Source organism: Amia ocellicauda, chromosome 1 (assembly GCF_036373705.1).
Source record: "Amia ocellicauda isolate fAmiCal2 chromosome 1, fAmiCal2.hap1, whole genome shotgun sequence".
Classification (NCBI taxonomy): Eukaryota; Metazoa; Chordata; class Actinopteri; order Amiiformes; family Amiidae; genus Amia; species Amia ocellicauda.
Genome location: NC_089850.1, coordinates 10,293,993 through 10,314,469, shown reverse-complemented (window position 1 = coordinate 10,314,469; position 20,477 = coordinate 10,293,993). Strand labels below are relative to the sequence as shown.

The window sequence follows — 20,477 nt, the reverse complement described above, 5'->3', positions numbered from 1 at the left end:
GATTATTGTACACCTTAATGTGAAAGCTACAAAGGAAATGCTTCTCCATAACCGCACAGGGGTGGACAGGACTATTTTTAACCCCCTATTTTTAGAGCACTCTGTTTATATGCCCCAGCCACAGTTATATTGGATCTTGACTGGAATTCAGCTTCTGTACTAAAACAGACCAGGGCTTTAAATCGAGTGGCGCAGACCTGTCTTGCCAGATGTCATGTCAATTTCACTTTTGTTCACTTTCGGCTGTCACAGCTTTCATAACTGATCAGGTTTGAAAGGCCCCAGCGTCTGGGCTGAAGAAAGTGTGATGTGTAATTTTCATGGGAACACTTTAAAATAAGATGGTGCGATTCCTTACGCATTAATCTATGAATAACAGGATTAAAACCTCAATACCTCATGCACATAATCTAACCCTTACTCTTACCCTTAAATATGACCCATGATTCTTCCTGATATTAAGCAACCACCCTAAATAGACTAATGCCAAATACAGCAATTTAAAACTCATGGCATAGGAATCTCTAATTACAAACATGTACACATTTACAAGTAGAGAAACACTGGTAGCAATATGTTCCATGTGGTACAGGTTTGTAATCTGCATTTTACTGGTATGTAATTTTTTTTTTGGTCAGCATAGTCAACCACTAGACTGTGTCCAGAGATCCTCCATAAACTTCAGTCAACTGAAGGAAAGTGCATTGCGGTTGTCCTAGCAAACTGTTCAGTTCTTCCGCTGTGTCTGACACAGAATATGAATGACTAAAGAACGACATCCATTGATGGCTGCAGGACATGGACAGGGCTGGGGCGTGGCAAGAGCAGACATGCTTCGGTTTTGTAACTAAAGCTGAATAACATTTGAAAGCGCTTAATATAATGAACTGTATTTATTTATAATGCTGTACCTCGCAGACAGCTTGCATAAACATGTGCACATACACATTTCCTTATCACTAATGCTTCCCCACAACAGTACTCGTACACGTACCCAGAACTCCATCGCTACATTTACATGGTGTGTGAAATAAAGGGTATATTTTTGCAGTGAGTGACAGCTGGAGTTCTAAGGTCTAGCCATGTATATTCCTCATCTTTATGGCTGCCTTCAATTTTTATTTTTTATTTACAGTATGCTTTTACAGTAAAGCGCCTCTGGGAATAATTCATTTTGTAAAGCCAGAGTAGTGAATTGCCTTTTAAAGCTTTAATGACCTACGCATCGTACTTCACATTCAAATGGGGAAAGTGTGGTGTTTGTTTAGCAGCTGCATCCTTAACTGAAATGTACATTTGCACATTAATACTGCGGAAAGCCTATTAAAGCCCATTTGTATTTTATTTTTTTACAGCTATAAACTTTTGTTAATTGTAAAATCAAACGTGATCTGCATGTAGTCAGCAGCATCGTCGAAGAAACCAGCATCTAAATTAAATAGAGGGGTCCAGGAAGACAGGAGATGAAAAGGGAAGCTGGCAAACAAAGTGCTTACTTTTGTTGCCACTCCAAGCACAGGATAACAAGCCAGTCGGGTTAAACAGGCAAACTTTTTTGAGCAAAAAAAAAAAAAAAAACCTCAAGAAGGTGGTTAGGAAAATCAAAGGATGATCGATACAAGTATTGATTTAATACTTATTAATGCTGATTGTTAGCTATAATTATGATTTAATAGATTATAATATTGACCTGACAATGCATTCCACAGCCCACATTACTGCAACCGTCATTGAGACTTAAGTGACACATTTCTCTATTGTTTTTTTGGAGACTACAGTGCTTTTGTTGTCCCTTTTTATAGCCTCTTAGTGTGACATGGCCAGTTACTACTCAACTTGGCTCACCACTGCAACCTTCATACTGATATGGGAGATATCAAAAGAAACATCCCCCTGGAGAGCATGCTAGGAAGCCGACCGCCTCTTTTCACAGTACAAATCCAGCAGACCTCTAGAACTGTATAGGCAGGACTAATAGCAGTCCATAAATATAGAATAAACTCACAGGTGACCTGTAAATATGCTATTACAGTGATTTTAGGGCATTCAGTCTTTTCTGCGGTGGCATCCTTCCTCTGGCGTTAATTTTCATTGTAAGTGAATAGTTTGGTGCTCTGCTGGTACCATTTGAAAATTCACACATTGTTTGACTCTGGGGAAATTGCAATCACATGCATACCTTTACCTGCATGTCAGTGAGAATTGTGTGGAGCTACTGGCAGGCTGTGGTGCTAAATGTGAAAGACATTCCTGTTCAGCTCTGCAAACCAATGCTAACAGGCAAGAGATCCTAATTCTTTTTAAGTGGTTCTGATGTTAAAGTTATAAAGGAGGGGTGAGAATGATTATGGGGCTTTTATTTCCGAACGCCCTCTGGTTAGTTAATTGATAGCCTGAAGCTTTTGAATGAAGGTTGGGAGAAAAAAATAAATAAAAAAACAAACAAAAAATACTTTTTATAAATGTAAAACAGCTGGAACTGTAGACTCCTTGTAAAAGCTGTAGCTTTTTTTTTTTAATTAACTGGAATTATGATGCCAAGTATGCAGTTAAATAAATATATTGTTAGGATCAATAAATATATAGTTGTACGTGTATGTTATACAAAAGAAAATGGCATTTATTTTGGAAAAGGTTCTATGCTGCTTCTGAAATGTAAATTTGAGTGTAAGTGCCATGTGCTCTTTGCAAATTGCAGTAGTAACCTTTTTCCTTTCATTGTTGCTTTTCCAAAAAGTTAGGCTATCTGTGAAGAATTGAATTAAGAAATGCATTTAAGCAGAATCAGATTTTTTTTATTAAAGCTTAGCAGAGTATTTTAGCCAGTGCATGGTTGTACATGTTAACCGTGATCGCAGGTGATGCTTTAAAGTACTTAACACACAGCTTCTCTATTTTGGTGTATCAGTTGACCTTCATTATCACTTTTACAAAGGATTCCTTTAAACTTTATAGTGTGGTACTGCGACACTTTCAGACATTTCTATAAATTCTTAGCTTCAGTATTCTTTTACCGTACTCATATTACTCAGTTTTTAATTTGCATGGAGTCATTTTAACTGCAGGATGTCATATTGAACTAATTTAGTTTTTAAAACCCAAAAGGCACTTTTCCCCCTCAGTTTTGTTTAAGCCAGTAGCACGGTTGGGCAGGGACAAGGTATATTTCTCATCTGAATGAAGAAGTGTCGCCAAGGGAACATAATTCCTTGGTCTATAACGAGTTCCTTTCTACAGGTGCTTAAATACATCTGCAATGTGCCGCAAACCAAGAGGGGTTGACGTATGCAGTGAAATGGACATTTCTTCTCCATAAAGTTTAAAGTTGATCTATCCTTTAAATCAGAATTGCTCAATTACCCTATTAACCTGGAGTATGAGTCTGTGTGCACAGTATTGAACGTTGTGTAGGTATTGAGTGAGCATATTTGGTTCGAGGGGGAAAGGAAGTTATCTTAAGTAAAAAAAAAAAAAAAAAAAACCTTTTACCTTTTATGGTTGTTATTTGACTTTTTGTCATAGCCACTGTTTCACCATTTTGTACCGGTTCATAGTTAGCAGTTTAAGACCGTTGTGGATGAACGAGACATAAACATAAGTTAAACATTCAAATTCATAAGTTTATGAGGGAACCATAAATACTGTTGTGCACAAATGTATTGCTGTTTATTGAGCACTGATGAGAATTCAGGATGGGTTGTGTTAAGCCATTTTTAATAGCATTTTCTCAGCTTCTCCGCGGGGGTTTCAGTGTGGCACAGCTCTGCATACACAAGCTTCTGGGAAAGAACCTTCAATAAAAAAATCTCAAGGTCACTCTCAATCAAATATGGTAGAGTAGGCCTACCACTCGTTGTTGGCCGTTTTAATGCTTTATGACCCTTTCAGGTGAGTGACAAGTTTTGGCTTCTCTCCTTAATAGCGAAGCCTTCATCCCAGGATGAGAGTAGTTTGTCAATATGAAACCTCCCCTTTGTTCATCTCACGCAGCACTTTCTCCATGCAGTGTCCTGGCTGCCACATGCAGCATACGGATATTGGGAGAAAGTGTGTAGGTGCATATTTCAACTCTCCAGTGATTTCCTGGGCAGGGAAACAATACAAAATTGAACACTGAGTGACTCTGGTAGCGTATGATTAATGGCCTGTGTGCGTGAAACCATGATCCGGGTGAGGATGAGAGCACGTTTGAAATTGTGCGTCACACACTGGAGAGCAACACAAATTAAAGACTGTGTTTATCCTGGTGCTTGGGAGTGTGGAATAATTGACTGCTATGTTACGGGAGGATCAAAGTTAGATCTCATTTATTGGTCTCTGCTCTGAAGTCAGTGCTGACGTTCATGGCTATGAAAGCCCATGCACTTGGCTCGCCAGGCCGGCTGTGAATGTAAAGGAGCCATAAGGCCCCTGCTGCTGGCGGGGTTGTCATGGCAACCGTGCACTGTAAAGTATCTCCCAGAATCCTTAGCTGGTAGCAGAGGGCCAGCCTAGTGCAAGTGCAAATATTTGCCAGGTATAGACCTATCTTTTGAAGAAGCAAACAAGAAGTGAGCTGGTTTGTGTTCTCATCGAGGGGTTTCATCACGGACTCCACAGTTCCACTCGCAGTTCTCTATGCATTACCATTATCTACAGGAATAAAGCTTGTTTTGTGTGTGTTGTCTTTTTTGTCAGTTTGACCTGATTGGCTAAAACCAGCATTTGTAATGTATTCAGTTTTCAGTAAAATTCTAAAGGAAGTGGTTTTCCCCTTGACTGTAAAACCAAAAGTACCTAAAAAATAAGGTTATTGTGCGGTTTGTTTCCCATGTCAATGGTACTGGGCCTTGTAGTTGAATTTTACCAACTGACAAATGTATTGAGCCTTGGGAAATTGATGCATGTGTCAGCAGTTCATTGAATCCATTGTGGGAATTCTTATGATTTTCAGATTTGCTTCTTCACCATTTTAATGGCACATTGTTTTGCAGTGTGTGTAAAAAACACAACTTTTTTCAATAATTGGTAAATAAAACATTAGTTATTTTAAGAGATCAGTAATATTATTATTATTATTTTTATTTCTTGGCAGACGCCCTTATCCAGGGCGACTTACAAAATATAAGCGCAAACATCTGTTAATACATCAGGGTATGTCCAGCCTGCTTTAATGCAGATGAAGGACATTAAATTGAAGTATTCCCACAGACATTAGTCATGTGGATGTGCATGTCTGACCATTGCCCAGGATTCTCCGGGGGGTTGAAGAGTGTGGCACAGTAGTATCATTAGACTGCTTTTCTTTTATCAGAGGGCTCTGGGATTATTCTACATAGTTTAAGATATTCTCCTGTGTATTTGCCTCAGATCATTTCATCCTTCGCCACCATTCTTCTCCCACAGCAGAGATTTCCTACATATCAGCACAATGTGCTTTGCAAATCATTCATTTTAATAGTGAAAGGGGATTTTACCCAAAACTATACTTCTAATGCATCATACTGGCCCAGTCCAGCTGAGCTATTCACAATCCTTTTTGTTTCAAACTCTAATGCATGGTTTTAAACTTGCTCCCCCTCAGTCTGCATTTAATCCAACTTCTCACTTAGCAGTGGATGTAAAGAGTTTTTCCCCTTTTCATTGGTGTGCTTCCTAGAGGTTTCTCTTTTGGAGGAACAAGTCATTAAAATATTGTTCCACTGCTGCCTCAGACCCTAATTTCAAGCCTTATTACAATATGGATCAGAGTAGGAACATGAACTACAGATTTAGATAACTCTGATTTGACTGGGAACTTGGAAAATGCTGTGCCCGCTGATGCCTGTTTTCCTTTCATTAACACGGATGGTGAAAAATGCAATCTCTACTCTCACAAAGAGCCTGTGACATTTCCTAGTAAACACACACATTCCCCCTATTTGTTTGTGGTTTTGTTTTCATTTTTGGGTGTTCAGTTTTTTTTAGCTAGGTTTAAATCGCCTACTTGCAACAATCACTCTTCTTATTATGTACCATTCACACACTGAAAAAACAAACCAAAAATTTAACGAAAAGGCTAATTTGTAGAAATTAATTTTACTGTGTTTTTCCGTCTTTCCCCTGATAATCTTGCGTCTTTGAAAGCAAATGCCGACTCATCAGAATCCTTCACCCTGCTTCGTGAAACAGCTGCCCTGGCGCCGGGCCACTTCGGAGAAAACTGTCTCCCCTGCTCTACGACACACAGTAAAGGAATGAAAGACCTTTGTTTCTGCTTTACTGAGCTGAAATAATGAGAGCCACATTTACACGGAGATTCCTTTTCCCACACATTAAAATGATCATGACGCCTCAGCCTCAGAACTCGGCAAACTGCTAATTAAAATTAAGTACATTTAAATAAAGATGTGTGTACGTGTCTATATACATACATGGAGACAAACATAATAATCCTGTTTAATTAGCTTCTTGTAAAGTATTAAACGCACAGTATTCGTGGGGTGGTCAATGTTTCTCAGGGTACTTCTGCAAGTGTCAATCCTCAAATGTGATGGTGTAAGTGTTGTTTAACCCCCTTACCAGAATAATATTTGACTTTGTTTGCTTTGTTTCCCCTGGAGCGTCTGATCTTTGAAGACCGTGCTCCGAAACAGTTGTAAAAGAGATTAAAGGAACATACCATGAAAGTGAATTTCGGCAGGTTCTGCTGAATTTTAGAGCAGTCTAACAGTTTTTACAGTCCTAATCGGCAACGAGTCTGGACAACAGTCAAAAGGATGAGAGTAAGCTGCCTGTAGGAAATGTACTTTCATTGATTTTCTCTGGCAGAAGTCAGTGGTGAAGGAGCCCTTCATTGCTGCGACTTCCTGCAGTAACTCAAGGCTCCCACACCAACCCCCTACACGTCACACTCGCAGGGAAAATGTCTTATGAGATACATAACTGCATAACTTGGCTTTAATCCAACATGTTGAGCAACACAAGTCATCATGAGACATCAGTTTTTTTTATTCTGGAAATTTCATTTAGGCACATGCCCAGTACAATCTTCAGAGATGCAGGCCGAGCGGTGACTTTGTGTTTTTTTTCTAGAACAGTCTATGGATGTGCTTCTTAGGGGGAAATTAACTGAAGCCGTTACTGTGTTTAAAGCTCAGACACTAGTTAAACTTAAGCAAATGTGTTGGCATGATCTGTGATGTTGTGGGCAATGATTTGGGGGGGGGGGAGCTCTAAGAAAAAAACAGAAGTAGTGATGCTTACTTGCTATAAATCTTTCACTTCCTCTTATTTTTCTCCATGAATCAAGCACAGGTCTTTGTTACCAAGGGAGAAGATAATCTCAAAAATGCCCAATGTGAACAAAAGTAATCACTAATGGAGTAAAGAAACAGCACACAAGTTCCTTAGTGCTACTTTCTCACACACACACACACACACACATCTCGACCGTCACGTGACTTCGCAGGGTGACGTTATAGGCATATTACATTCGGCTGCGTGAAACGTTCATTGCAGCTGTTTGGCCGCATCGCATAACAGGGTAAATGGCATCTGGAGAAGAATTTTTATGCCACCACTGTGCCTCCTCAATAGGGCATTCTCTATTATGGGAGCAGCCAATTTAAGTTTAGATCCAAAGAAGCACAAAAATGCATTGCAGTTTCTCTCTCCCCTGTTAAACTAGTACTGTAATGGATTTAAATGGCTCCCCTGAGATTTCCCTTGTTTCACCGTCAGCTCTGTGACCATCTTCATTTAGGCAGAAGCCATGGGAGGAGCATGACTCAAGTGTTCACCTAAATATTCACCAAGTTTTTAAGTGTTTGTTGCGATTAATCCACACTATATGATGGGTTCCCAGTGACACTGGCTAATAAGTAGAGGGCAAGCGTTTATTACTGGCTGAACTGTAATACTGCCCTGTGGTGCTGAACATGAATTCATCAAGGTTGAAACTATAAAGATAAACTCTTTATCAAAGCATAATTACTGCTTTGTTGAAAATTATTTCTATTGTCATGTTTTTCTATTGCATCTTGCAATTTGCCCTAAGTGTTTCACTAAATGAAATAAATGCACAAATTAGTAAATCCATACCCTACTGGAGGGATATTTGTGGACGATATGTTTTTGGATTCATTGATAAGGAGGACCACTTTGTAAGTCACTTGCTGCTTTTTGAGGCGTTAATGCCTTTCTTGTTCAGTGCCACACATTACTAATGGTTCGGTTGTCACCGTTATTTATGGATCTCGTAACATTTTGCTTTATGATGGTGCTTATCTCATCATTGATATGCTGTTTTGTACAGATTGTTTTGTTTGCCTCCCCCGTCCCCACTCCCCAGGGCTATCTTTGGGACCAGGTGCAGGCACAAGACATTTAATTTCTAACAGGAAATACAAAATAAATGTCTATTGAGGTAGATCTTTCATGTTCTCCGTGACTATAGCTCTCGCACTGCTAGTCTGTGTTTTTCCACACTTGTGTATTAGTTGCTGCTTTTAAATGCACACAGGCAGTTCAAGTAGTAGTTCTAAGTAGCACTGCATTTTCACTGTTCATCTATTAAACCAAGGGGGGGTGGTTACCTTTGGCGTTGACATCACTGAGTAGTTATTGTCAGTTAAATTGCAGTTCATGATAAACAGTATTTTGCTAGCAAGCACTCTGTACACAAGCCTAACCATCACGTTTTTCCTGCTGAGGATGTTGCTGTTGCTGTCTTCATCAAACAAAAGGCTTTGTTTGAAGACCCCCTTGTTCAACTAATCAAAACTATCAAAATCTAAACCAATTAATGCATAATTATCCAGAGTAATACATTCCCAGAATTGTGTAAAAGAGCACTTACAAGGAGAGTGAGCAAACGGAGCAGAACGATGCAAGGCTTTGCCGTGTCTTCTATTTCTTTGCTGCCGAATTGAAAAATTATGATTGAGTTTGCCTTCTGGGCTCATTTAGAAAAGAACCAAAACATTTAAAGGCAGGTAGATTTTTGTATTGTAAAACAGAACTTAATTGTAAGGCAGAGAGCTGTTTGTGTGTAGTTTGTTTTGGCAAGCTGCTAGAAAAAGGAGGTTCTGGGATCTGACACCTGAGGAGTCTCCTAGTTGCCAGCCTTTCTGGTCAATATACAAGTATGCCAGTTTCCCTCACTGTTAGTAGGACCTTGTTCCAGCATGGTATCAATGGCTGCTGAAGATTAACATACTTATTTACCCAGGTAAGTTCCACATGATTTAGGCACTTTGCATTGTTTTGCTGAGGTTGTACCATCGTTTTACAGTAGTGTCCTATGGGTTTAAGATCTCTGGACTCTGCTTTCCTACTTTTTACCATGCCGTGGTAGTCTAGTGGTCCAGTGTAGTTCATCACAGGGAAGGCATGTTGAACACGTATGAAACCGCTGAAACTATGGAAACCCCAAGATGTTCAAAAATCCTATTGTAAATTTACCAGGGTAAAGACTCATAAGGATAATGATATTTCTTGACTTGTTCTTCATTCTCATGGAGCTCTAAATCAGAACCACATTCTGTGCTGTTCTGTTCTCCACAGGTTTCACAGGTCACCCTTCTAGAATTCATTTATAAAGAATGGGAAACATTTCATTCTGGTCCAGATAAACATTTGATAAATTCTATATTGGACATCATTTGTACACTAGCACCTGAATACCCTTCAACTCTCCAGGACTGGATTTCACTTCATTGCACTTACGATTTGCTTAATAGATTATGTATTCCCTTGGGTTTAAAATGGGCACTTTAAGGGGTCGTATAAATCTAGCTTCTGGTTGTTCAGTAGTATACTAAGGTCATGGGTTACTGTGAACTGTGTGATTCTCAACTGAGTTGAAATTCTTTGCTTTGCATCTTATTATATGGCTTTGAAGGTATCCTGTCCCTGGTGACACCTGTCAAAGGGAGGCCAGTTGTGCCAATGTGTGAAAGACTTATTGAGCAGTGGAAGTAGGCCTGTCCGGCTTCCTCTGCTTATACTCAGAAGCACTAAAGCGCTAATGTTGTTTCCTCCTCATAGGCTAATGATGGGTCTTGTTTTGTTTCTTTGCAGGTCAACTTTGTGGTGTGCCAGCTGTTCGCCTTGCTCACAGCCTTTTGGTTCAGGCTTTATCTCCATCCAAGCAAAACCAGCACTTTCGTCAGGCATGTCGTGGCAACACTTCTGGGGTTTTATCTTGCACTATTTTGCTTTGGGTGGTAAGTTCCGCATCTTCTGTTACGAGGACATTATTATTTATTTACCAGAAGTTTTCACCAGGAATACACAATTATAAAGATGTCTGTCTGCACATTGACTGCTCCATGGAACGGTGTCAATGCTTTTATGAAATTCTTAATCTGGGTCATTTGTCTGCCATATTTTGCCATGTTAAATTGATACAACAGTGTTTAGGTTTGGTACAGCATGGACTGAGAATATTAGACCTTAGACCAACCTGACACTGTTCGAATGACTGACTCCTGTCCCATAAATTCTCAGCTTTATTTTCAAATTAATTCACATGGAGACTGCGTCTGGTTAGGACCGCAAGAACCCATTGAACCCCATTCCCTGGTTACTGGCAGTTATATTGCCCTCCAAAAGGGATGATCTACATAAAGAGGGGGCAGTCTCCTCTCTTCCTATTGCAGCAAGCAGTGATACAAAACTGCCAATACAGTTACAGTTTTGTATAATATTGAAGGTCTGGGAAAGTTTCACAACTTGCTTACATCTTAAACTAGAAACATTTATCTTGTTCCAAGATATAGAAGTTGTTCAGTACCTGGGTTCAAGGTCTTGTTCCCATCGAAATGCGGTGGGATCTTAGTGAAACTTGGCAATTACAAATGCTCACAGAATGATGAACAATAGGACAGTGTGCTCCTTGCAAGTAAGCAGAATCAATCTCACACACACACAATAAAAGCAATGATTATATGTTTTCAGAAAAGCATTGATCATTCATATTAAAATCAATGGTATGCATGTTAAAGAAAAGCATTGATCATTCGTATTAACCCTTCAGTCCCTCATTGTGCTCCCTGAACCTGAGACAAGGTGAGGGCCGGGTGGCCAATGATCCTACAGCATCCCATTCACTGTGGAGTCTGGATTTGGCTCTGATAGAATTCCCCTTTGAGTAGTTTCGAGACGGCATGGACCGAGAATATTAGACCTCTCCTATCACCAACCTGACTGGTAACCTCTAAATAGGATTTCTGGAGCAGCGTTTATCACGGCAGATTTCTGTCGAGGGGGGGAAAATACATTAAGTTTAGAGCATTAGCATTGATTCCTTTTTAAAGGAATACTTTTTAGAGTATTCCAGGCAGGCTGTGTTGGAAGGATTTGCCGACAATCAAGTCTGTCTTGGACTCTAGCGGTCTAGTGAACACTTGGCAATGACCTAAGAATTAATTTGATAACTTTTTTTTTTCCCCATTCTGGTTCCATTAATTCATTTGGTTAACGCAGATGAATATATAAAACAATGTGTACTTGTCTGAATGTGTGCCAGTGTGTTCATCCACTTGCTCTGGAAAGTTATAAAAAGCATTGTTTATCAATTGTGCTTGAGTCCCGCCTGAGGGAAGCATGGTTTAAGAGTTAAAATGTTAAAAAGCATTGTGTACTTCTTATGGCATTAAATTGGTATAAATAACATGGGGACAGTGGTACATTTAGGTAGAATTGACAAAGCAATCTTTAGTAATTGCAACAAGAGAAATCTACTGCGATGCTGTGGCATTTCCATCAGAGCCATTCTGGCGATGGAGGCAAAAGCGCAGTGAATTGCTTGCAAGCTCTGTTAATCGCGAAGAGCTTCCTACCAATGGCTAATTACGTTCTTCGCTGTTTGATTTCAAACAATGTCGATGTACTGTAAACGACAGCATCCTGGGGGACTAGCAGCGATTAGATGACGAGTATGTGGCTTCAGCATGGCGGGACCTTTGCTTCCCATTGTGTTTTACAACGACACTCTGAGAACTGCATATTTAATGTCTCTCTGCAAGGTTTACTGCTACTACAATACTGCCAATAAAATATAATTGCAAAAACTGCACCCTGGTTTCAGCTTGAACATTCCTACTGCCACACGCTTCCACACACACAACTTCAAGCCTCTCCTGGCAAAATAAAGTATTCACAATAGCAAGGGTTGGGTATTTAATGTTCCACTAATGCAGGGTTATTTTGAGATGCTTCCGTTCATGTGCGATCAAGCATTGAAACTGTTCTCTCAGCCTTGTTTACATAAAAAAAAGAAAGCGTGTTAATCAAAATAACCGAATCCTATGTTTTATTGTTACTAAATTTTTTTATAGAGGGCAATTGTTTACAATTTTGGGGAAATGTTACTTATTTTAGGCGGAAAGCAGAAACGGTGCCAGAATTTTATTGTTGCTATTGGCTGGTTCCCAAAGCCAAAAGAAAACAAACACACAAAAAAAAAAAAAACTGTTGAAGAATTTGACAAACATATTCACTCCATGTGGATCACTACTGGTCTGTATTAAGGGAAAAGAGGCAAAGACCTTGAAACAGAGTTAAGAGTTGGAGAGGAATGTGATATTCCTCTGGGTCTCCCTCCCTGCCTCACAAACATCCTGAGGCCAGAGGAAAATCCTCAACAAGTGAACTTGGAGGCTTTTCTAAACATTTATTCGGGGGGGGGGACTAAAAGGTCTGTGGGACTAAAAGGTCTGGCTATTATCCCAGAAAGATTAGTTCCTTTTGACCTGTAGGAATCCCCCGCTCTCGCTCGTTCCTGGACAGCTTCCTAGCAGCTCAAACTGACTGTAGTGCAAATTCATGTGTCAGGTTTATCATATCAGCTCTACGGTGAATACAAAGCACCAGACTCGCTTAGCATGTCCCAGGTCTTCCACGGTCAGCTGCAAGCCTTAGGACTTAGGGTGATCTAAAGGTCTGTCTTATTTTCTGTTTGGCCCAGGTGAATATCCTCCCATGTTGCAAGCAGCACAATATCAGTCTTTTGATTAGATATGGGCAGAAAAATGAATTAAGGATATGAAGCATCTTGTGGGGAAAGAACACCTGAGGTAATGAAAGAAACAATTCCCCTTGTCTCATTATGGACGAAAAGCGGACCCTTCTCCAAGCCCAACAAACTCTCGTCAGTCCTGCATGTGGACAGTACAGCGCAAGCCTGTGAATGAGGCAGATCTGTCAGGGAGTTGATTGAGTCTTGAAAGATTCTCCTCGACGCGTCCGTCGGTCAGCTTGTCCAGATAGAGAGAAGTCAATTTTTTTAATTATTAAAATCTTAACATGCCAAATTCAATATTTAAAACCTCTGAGAATGCATAAACCCACTACTTATACTATGTGCCATACATTGATATAGTGCCTACATTTTTTAACAGGCATGTTTTCTGTAAATTATTATTTTCAGTTACAAGGGCAGATAGTGGGATGTTCCAGCTGGATAGATTTGTCCGCCTTCGTTTCAGTTCCTCCAATTCAGTCTGAGAACTGCCACCTGTTTTATTACTGTGTAAAATAAGGAAATTGTTGGGTCTGTCATGTTGCATTATTATTGTTGTGCAGACCGGGAGAAAATCATAAATGAGATTAATGACATTCATACCTGTATCGCTTATACATGGATTGCTTTCACAAATCTGAAACAGCCGCGTTTTGCCAAATAGTTTTGCCCCACTATGTCTTTATATCTTCTATCAGTGCCAGCAGTTTGTGCATCCAGGCCTTTGCAACATCTCTGTGCAGATATTTGGTCTGGTGACTGAATAAAGTGGAGGATAAAATACATGCTAAATCCATGTTCTGGAAAACATTGTCTTGGGAGGAGTGGCAAAAAGGATGGCGGCTGATTATATTGTCACTGTAAAATATCAATCATTGTCTGACTTTTCCATACTTTAGACTGCCTAAAAATCGCACTTTACAATGTGAAAAATGTACAACAACATGCTGGTCACGACTTATAACTTGCCCACTGTTCTTACAGCCCTTCAGTGTACCTGCCCTCTGTTTCAGTGACCTTACCCGAGGACCCTGGTTGTTTGCAGTAATAACAAAGCTCAAACAGATTAAGTAAATTGGATTCAAAGCCTTTGTTTTTCCCAAATGCAGGTTTTCCAAGGTGTTCTTCACACAATAATATGACACACACACCCACACCCTTCTCTATCTGTTTCTTTACCTTTATTCGAGGTGTAAACAATATGATTTCCTTTATATTGTTAATGGTTTCTTGTTAATTCAGTTTTGTCCATAAAGCAATCATTTGTATTTACTCCTTTCTGGGGGCTACTTTAATTCTTAGTTTCTTGTAGTTGTATAGAGCTATTGTCTTTAGGTTAGTTCAATCAGCTACTGCCTTTAGGATATTCAATTTTGGGGCACAGGTATTCTGTTGAGGACTTAAAACAATGTATTTGATTTACATCTGCTGCCTGAAGAATGCTGACCAGCACCAATCAGCACATCAAACAACCGTAACAAACTGAGGTCTATGTTAATTATTATGCATGTGGTAAATATATTTGTAAAACTGTATTTTAACAAGATGTAGTCAGGCAGGCTTTTTCTTCACTTCATGTGAATACATTTTAATAAACTGCACCCTGCCATCACAGAATGCCAGCTCCCTGTCTACCACATAAATTGGAGGATTTGAGATAGACAGAGCAGTTAACGCCAGCATCGACAGGCATCTGAGAAGCTACAGAAGTTGCTCGACAGTGGAGAACCCTCCCCAGCTGGCTTTTACCGCCCATTCCTGAGAAGCGTTCAGCCACCAGGAGCTTTGAGCGCTTGGCCATGCTTTTGTTATTTTTAATCCTTTTTGCTGCCATATAAAACTGTTGTGTGCTGTAATGTTTGTATATTGAATGTGAGTATTTGTGTGTGTGTGTGTGTATGTATGTGTGTGTATATATATATATATATATATATATATATATATATATATATATATATATATATATATATATATATATATATATATATATATATATATATATATACACACACACACACACTACACACATTCGGACTAAGGGCCGGATTAAATCAAAATTTTGATCTACCCGCTAATAGCAAACTACAGAACTGTACTCTGTTGCGGCTTCATTTTTAGTGAGATGCCACTTTCTTCTAATCATAAATGTAACCGCTATGATGTACAGGTTTGTAGTTTGCTATTAGCAGGTGGGTCAAAGTTTTGATTTATTCCGGCCCTAAATTTGAGTTTTAAAGCTGATTGTCACATTAGCTCCTTTGGTGCCAGTTGGAATCTGCAGAACATGTATTTACAGTATACTATAAAATAGGTATTGCTTTTCTGCTTTGCTTGTTTCAGGTTTATGTTTTCACATTTCGCATCTTTTCCCCCAATGTGGAAATCAAGTTTAACATGTAACCAAATTCTTATAAACAAATACATGTTTTTTTCCGTTGTATGCTTTTGTTCTGTTTGGGTACCTACAGAATTTAATGTTTTGATTTTTCAGTTTGGACAAAACTCGTTATTGCCGTGGAAAATGTTTGTGTGAATTGGTCTGGCACAATTCTGGATGTGGAATTATTTCCTCAAACAATCTCCACTGCAGATTAATCGTAATAAAAACACTCTTTACTGTTTGTCCCGCAGCCGTGGATGCAGTAAAACATGTTCGATATGGAAACTTACTATCAAGGAGTAAGATGTATTCCTCTGTAAAGTAACTGGTCCCATACTTTTTAAAACTGTAACAATTGTATTCCTTATTATTCACGGTTTACACCATCTCCAGCCGTATCTTTTTCCTAGCACCCAAAATTACAAGAATTGAATGAGCATTTCAAAATGAACAAATGCAGAACGGCACCCTGGGGGAAGCTGCATCTTGCAAAAATGTGTTTTTGGGGAAAATTGACACCATTCTGAAGAGCAAAAGGAGCGGTTTAGAAGGATGACTGGAGAAATGTGTAGAACTGAAGCCGACTTTTCTTCTATTTCTTAAGGTTGTCCAGAACTAGTGAACAGTTTTCTAAAGTAGCTTTCTAGCCTTTGGTCCTAGTATTAATCCATCTCCGCCCTGGAAAACCCCTGATCTGTCAAAGGTAAATTACCCCTCAGTTAGGCTGTAGCTTCTTCCCTGTTTTTCCCCTCTGACACAGTCTCCTGCCTCTCCCGGGCTCTAATTGTGACGTGCCATTTCCTCTTAGAAACTTCCCTCTTTGTCTAGGCCTTATTTCAGCAAATTAAACCAAGTGCTTCTTTGTGCGATTCTCTTGATAGCATCTGCTCTAAACCCAGCCAGTTCATGAGCCTTTTTGCCATATGTTTTCTGCAGGGCAGGCTTTAATACCTTCACCCTTTCTTCTCCACAACACTCGCAGCTCTGGCCTCCAATGATCGGGAACACAGTAATTGCCTTGAGCGAAATAACCACACAAAATAAAGCCTGCCTTGTATTCTGCAGATGTCACATTGATTTCACCGCCTGTTCCTCCCTCTGCCCTGCTCTTTTGGAACAACTGAAATGTGAAATTCATTAGCTAGCCATACACGCGCTGACCTCTTCCTTAATGAGCGATTTAGGATACTGTTACAGCTGATAATTGACTTATTCTCAGTGTTTTATGTTGATAGTGATTAGTTTAAAATGAAACCATATAAATATGGAACTCTGCTTTAGACCAATTTACATATTATAAATAAAACATTCCCACTTTAAGAAGGGGGAAATGATGTTCATCTAGCATCGTTTTGTCAGCTTTTGGAATGTAAAACTTTATAAAAATGTTCTTATAACAAATGCATAGTTTGGTGGACATTAGTTTTGCACTATTATGTTCCATCCCTTCTTTATTGCGGACACCCATGATTAGTAAGTATTCTAGTAGTTAAGGTCAAATGCTATTTACAAAGTGGTCCCTGGTTCAACTCTGGTTCCTGCCACTGATGCCCTGTGTGTTACTCTGTGAAAGGTGCTTAACTTCCCTGTGCTTCATCCTTTAGTTGAGAAGTATCGTCTGCAAATCTGTAGCAGTGTATGCTGAAGCATAGTCTTTACTTCGTGCTTCGTGCTTCCTTTGTACAGCAGTGAAAGCATCAGTAGTGATTTTTGGGGCATTATTGTTTACCAGATGCAGCTGAAAAAAAGATGGGAAGCTATTTTACCATTATTTACTATGAGCATCCTCTGTTACACATGATCAAATTCAGCAACCAGGGCATACTCTGTACAGCCTTGAACAAACCTCTCAGCCCACAGTATCTGAAAACTATTGATCAAGGTAATCCCACACTTGATTTGCCCATTTGGAATTGCACCATTGTGCACTGGCCTTTGGCTCTGTGCTAAGTAATGCGAGGTGTTCAGTGAAGCTTTCAAAAGCTCTGCACATCAATCCCTATGGCTGTAGTTCATTTGCATTCCTGGAGAAAGATGAATGGAGCTGTATGTGCAGTTTTGGAACGTGTAGACTTTAGTATTGAGCTTCAGTGAAATTAAAACAGGTTGAGGCCCACTCAGACTTTTATATATATTTTATGGCTCACTGTGTGTAGCTGAGGTGGTATTTGCTTATATTTATATTTTATAATGTAGATTTCCTTCACCTGCTATTCTTACGCATCATGAATCATCATCGGACTTTGCAAAGGTCAGGAATGATTTTCTTTTCTACAGCTGACATTTCTGAAGATTTCTTCTTGAGGGGAATATTCTGCAGTTGTCATGTGAGACTAGCCCAGATGCATTGGTTTGTGGGTGACCAGAAACCAGGTTTTAACAAAATAAATGCACAAGCATACTGCTAGAAAAATCTCAATGTTCTGCTTTCATAAATAAAGGTTTTTGTACAGGTTCTGGATGCTGTTGTACTAAAATTCCTCTCCCTTCTCCCTCTCTGTTCTAGGTATGCCTTACACTTCCTCATTCAGAGTGGGATTACATATAGCATCATGATCTTTTCAGGAGTCGAGAACATGCACAAGTGAGTATTGCTGCTTTGTGCCCCTCGCTGCTTCAGTTTGTATCATGGCTGCCGCTCCGATGCTGTTGTTTTAAGACCGTGTGTGATCTCTTGCATTCTGAATTCAGCATCTCCATGTACTGCCGTTCATGTATGATGCCTTCAAGGTAGATCTCGTTAAGCCACCGTCTCTTGAAAATTTCTATTAACATCAAATTGAAGGGGAGTGTATTGGATATGTATAAAAATCGTTATAGTGTGATTGCTTCAGCTGAAGTGCCACAAAATGTAGCTCTTAAACGCTGAAGACGCCACACAACAAACCTCCTGGAGCCTCTCCATGTACATTTCAGTTAACTATAATCGGCAGAGTCCCCAGGAATAGCGTCAGAGCTGCAGCCATTTTCATTAACCTTTTAGACTTTAACCCTGATGCATTACTGTGATCCTTATGTGCAATATATATATATTGGCTATATTTACTTAACATACAAGTTTTCTTCCAAACTGTAAACAGGGTTGTGTATGTCTTTAATGACCTTGAATATATACATATTTCCTGGTGTTTTGATTCTTTGTCGAGAGGTGTTAAAGTGGCAGATGTTTATTTGCTTTTGCACAGTGAGGATGTATCACCTTTGTGTTAATGAAAAGAGCTCCGGCAAGCGTTGTTTATGTGATGTCTTCATTGCAGCATTTTTGTTCAGTTTGATAATTTCCCAGAATTCCTTTCATCAGGCTTCTGGTTTGAAACAGGCAGCTAAGGGATATGGATATCAAAAGCAATTTTTTGTTTGTTTTTCTGAACGGATCAAAACGGGCTTGCACCCCATGTTTACCCATGTGAGCTTCTGTTCATCCCTGTATTATGCATGTGTGTTTGTGGTTGCTTACTTGCTTTGAAATACAGCGCATACATCGGCTGGCTCAAGCTCACACTGTATTGTGCGGAGGGTGGGGCGAGGACGCTTGCTGTGAAGGTCTTTCCTGTGCATTGTAGGACGGCATTTCCATAACCACAATTCAGCACAGCCCACAGCAGGTCATTCATAACACACGGCTGCAGGCCTTGTGGGAAGCAGAAGCCACGTGACCAGGTTCAGCCAATCGGAGTAGGCTGCAGGCAAAGGGATTTTGTTATGTCAGCATCACAATAACATAATGTATATGCAGGGCTTTGTGCTTCAAAGTTTATTTTTGCTAATAAGAGTTCTCTAAATGTTACACACAGAAAGGTGGACAACAGGGATGTGTATAACAAATCCATGTATAAGTTGTGGGAATGAAGGTAAAACAAATCCCCCTGTCCGATCACTTTTGTCTATTTAGGCCTATGTGTCAGTGATCATTCTCCTCAGTGTTGAAGGACCGGTTTTCCACCCCTCTCATAGCAGTTTTAGGGTTTTTACTGCAGATCTCTGCACAGCTTAAATGAGTAAATATCTGACCAATGCTGGTACTTAACAAACTCAAAGCTCGTTGTGGTAAATTTCAAATTGCATTTGTGTGAAAATGTGAAGGATGATATTCAGCTCAATTTTGATTTTAGATTTTTTTTTTTTTTATTATTATTTTTAAATTGCAAAACGTACATTTAATCCTTGTAGTCGGTGAATGGTCCTTTACATACGTTTTTTCTAGCAGTAGAGCAAACTATTCAAATCCTTCTAATTTCACAAAACGTAAAAATTCACATACTGGGAAATTGCTGATTATTAATGGAAGGAAAAAATTGCTCCTGAACAATGTCGAGATAAATGAGAACATCAGAATACTCGATACTCATACTGGCATGTCATAATGTTAAAAAACAATTAAAACTTAACTGTCAGTCCATGGGTTCTTCATGTGGATGGTTTATATTGGTATTTGATAAATTCAAGAGATGTACAGTATACAAGATGTAGGAGAAATATTCAATGCAGCTTAATAGTTGTGTGAGATTTAATCAGAGTAAAATTTCATCCAGTTTATCGAATTATAAATGTGTCGCACACATGAAGAATAAGATCTTTCATATCCGTATGTGTGTTTTTAAAATCAGATTTTCGATTCCTTTTATAAATAGCCCAAAATAAGAGATGCATCTCGTATAGGAATGGGGAGTTGTTTAGGGTTATTATTTTTATGAACCTGTGATTATTAATTTGAGCGCAAAACATTGGTCTCGGTAGGCATACACACTTTGTTTTCATGTAGACCTCTCTATGCGTGACATGCATTGATGCGTGTGGACGGGAAGAGCTGTCCCTCAAAGCAGTGGTGGAAATATAGGCAGGTGATATGCCTGTTTTGTTTTCCATTGCCACATGTTTTGTTAAAACTGTGGGGGAGGGGATGCTGATGTTTTTAAAACCTAGACATGGACGTGTAATTTGGTAGAAAATGAAGATATCATTCCTACTGCAGTTCTAACATCCTGCATTGTTAATTCTTAATTGTTAGGGGTTGCATGCTGACCAAAAGACAAACTGAAGTTTTTAAACTACACTGTCCCTGTAGACCGTGTAGCCTAGAGCCTGCTCACTGGCAAAAAGTAACAATATATC

The 20,477-nt window shown here is 39.4% G+C and overlaps 1 protein-coding gene across 1 annotated transcript in view; it reads left to right on the top strand.

Annotated features, from left to right (window-relative positions):
• Positions 1-20,477, top strand: part of LOC136762253 (lysophospholipid acyltransferase 2) — a 96,338-nt gene that overhangs the window by 38,074 nt on the left and 37,787 nt on the right. Inside the window, exons 2-3 of the mRNA XM_066716224.1 lie at positions 10,042-10,187; positions 17,872-17,949. Of these exons, the coding sequence (XP_066572321.1) occupies positions 10,042-10,187; positions 17,872-17,949 (224 nt within the window). The remainder of the gene's footprint in view (positions 1-10,041; positions 10,188-17,871; positions 17,950-20,477) is intronic.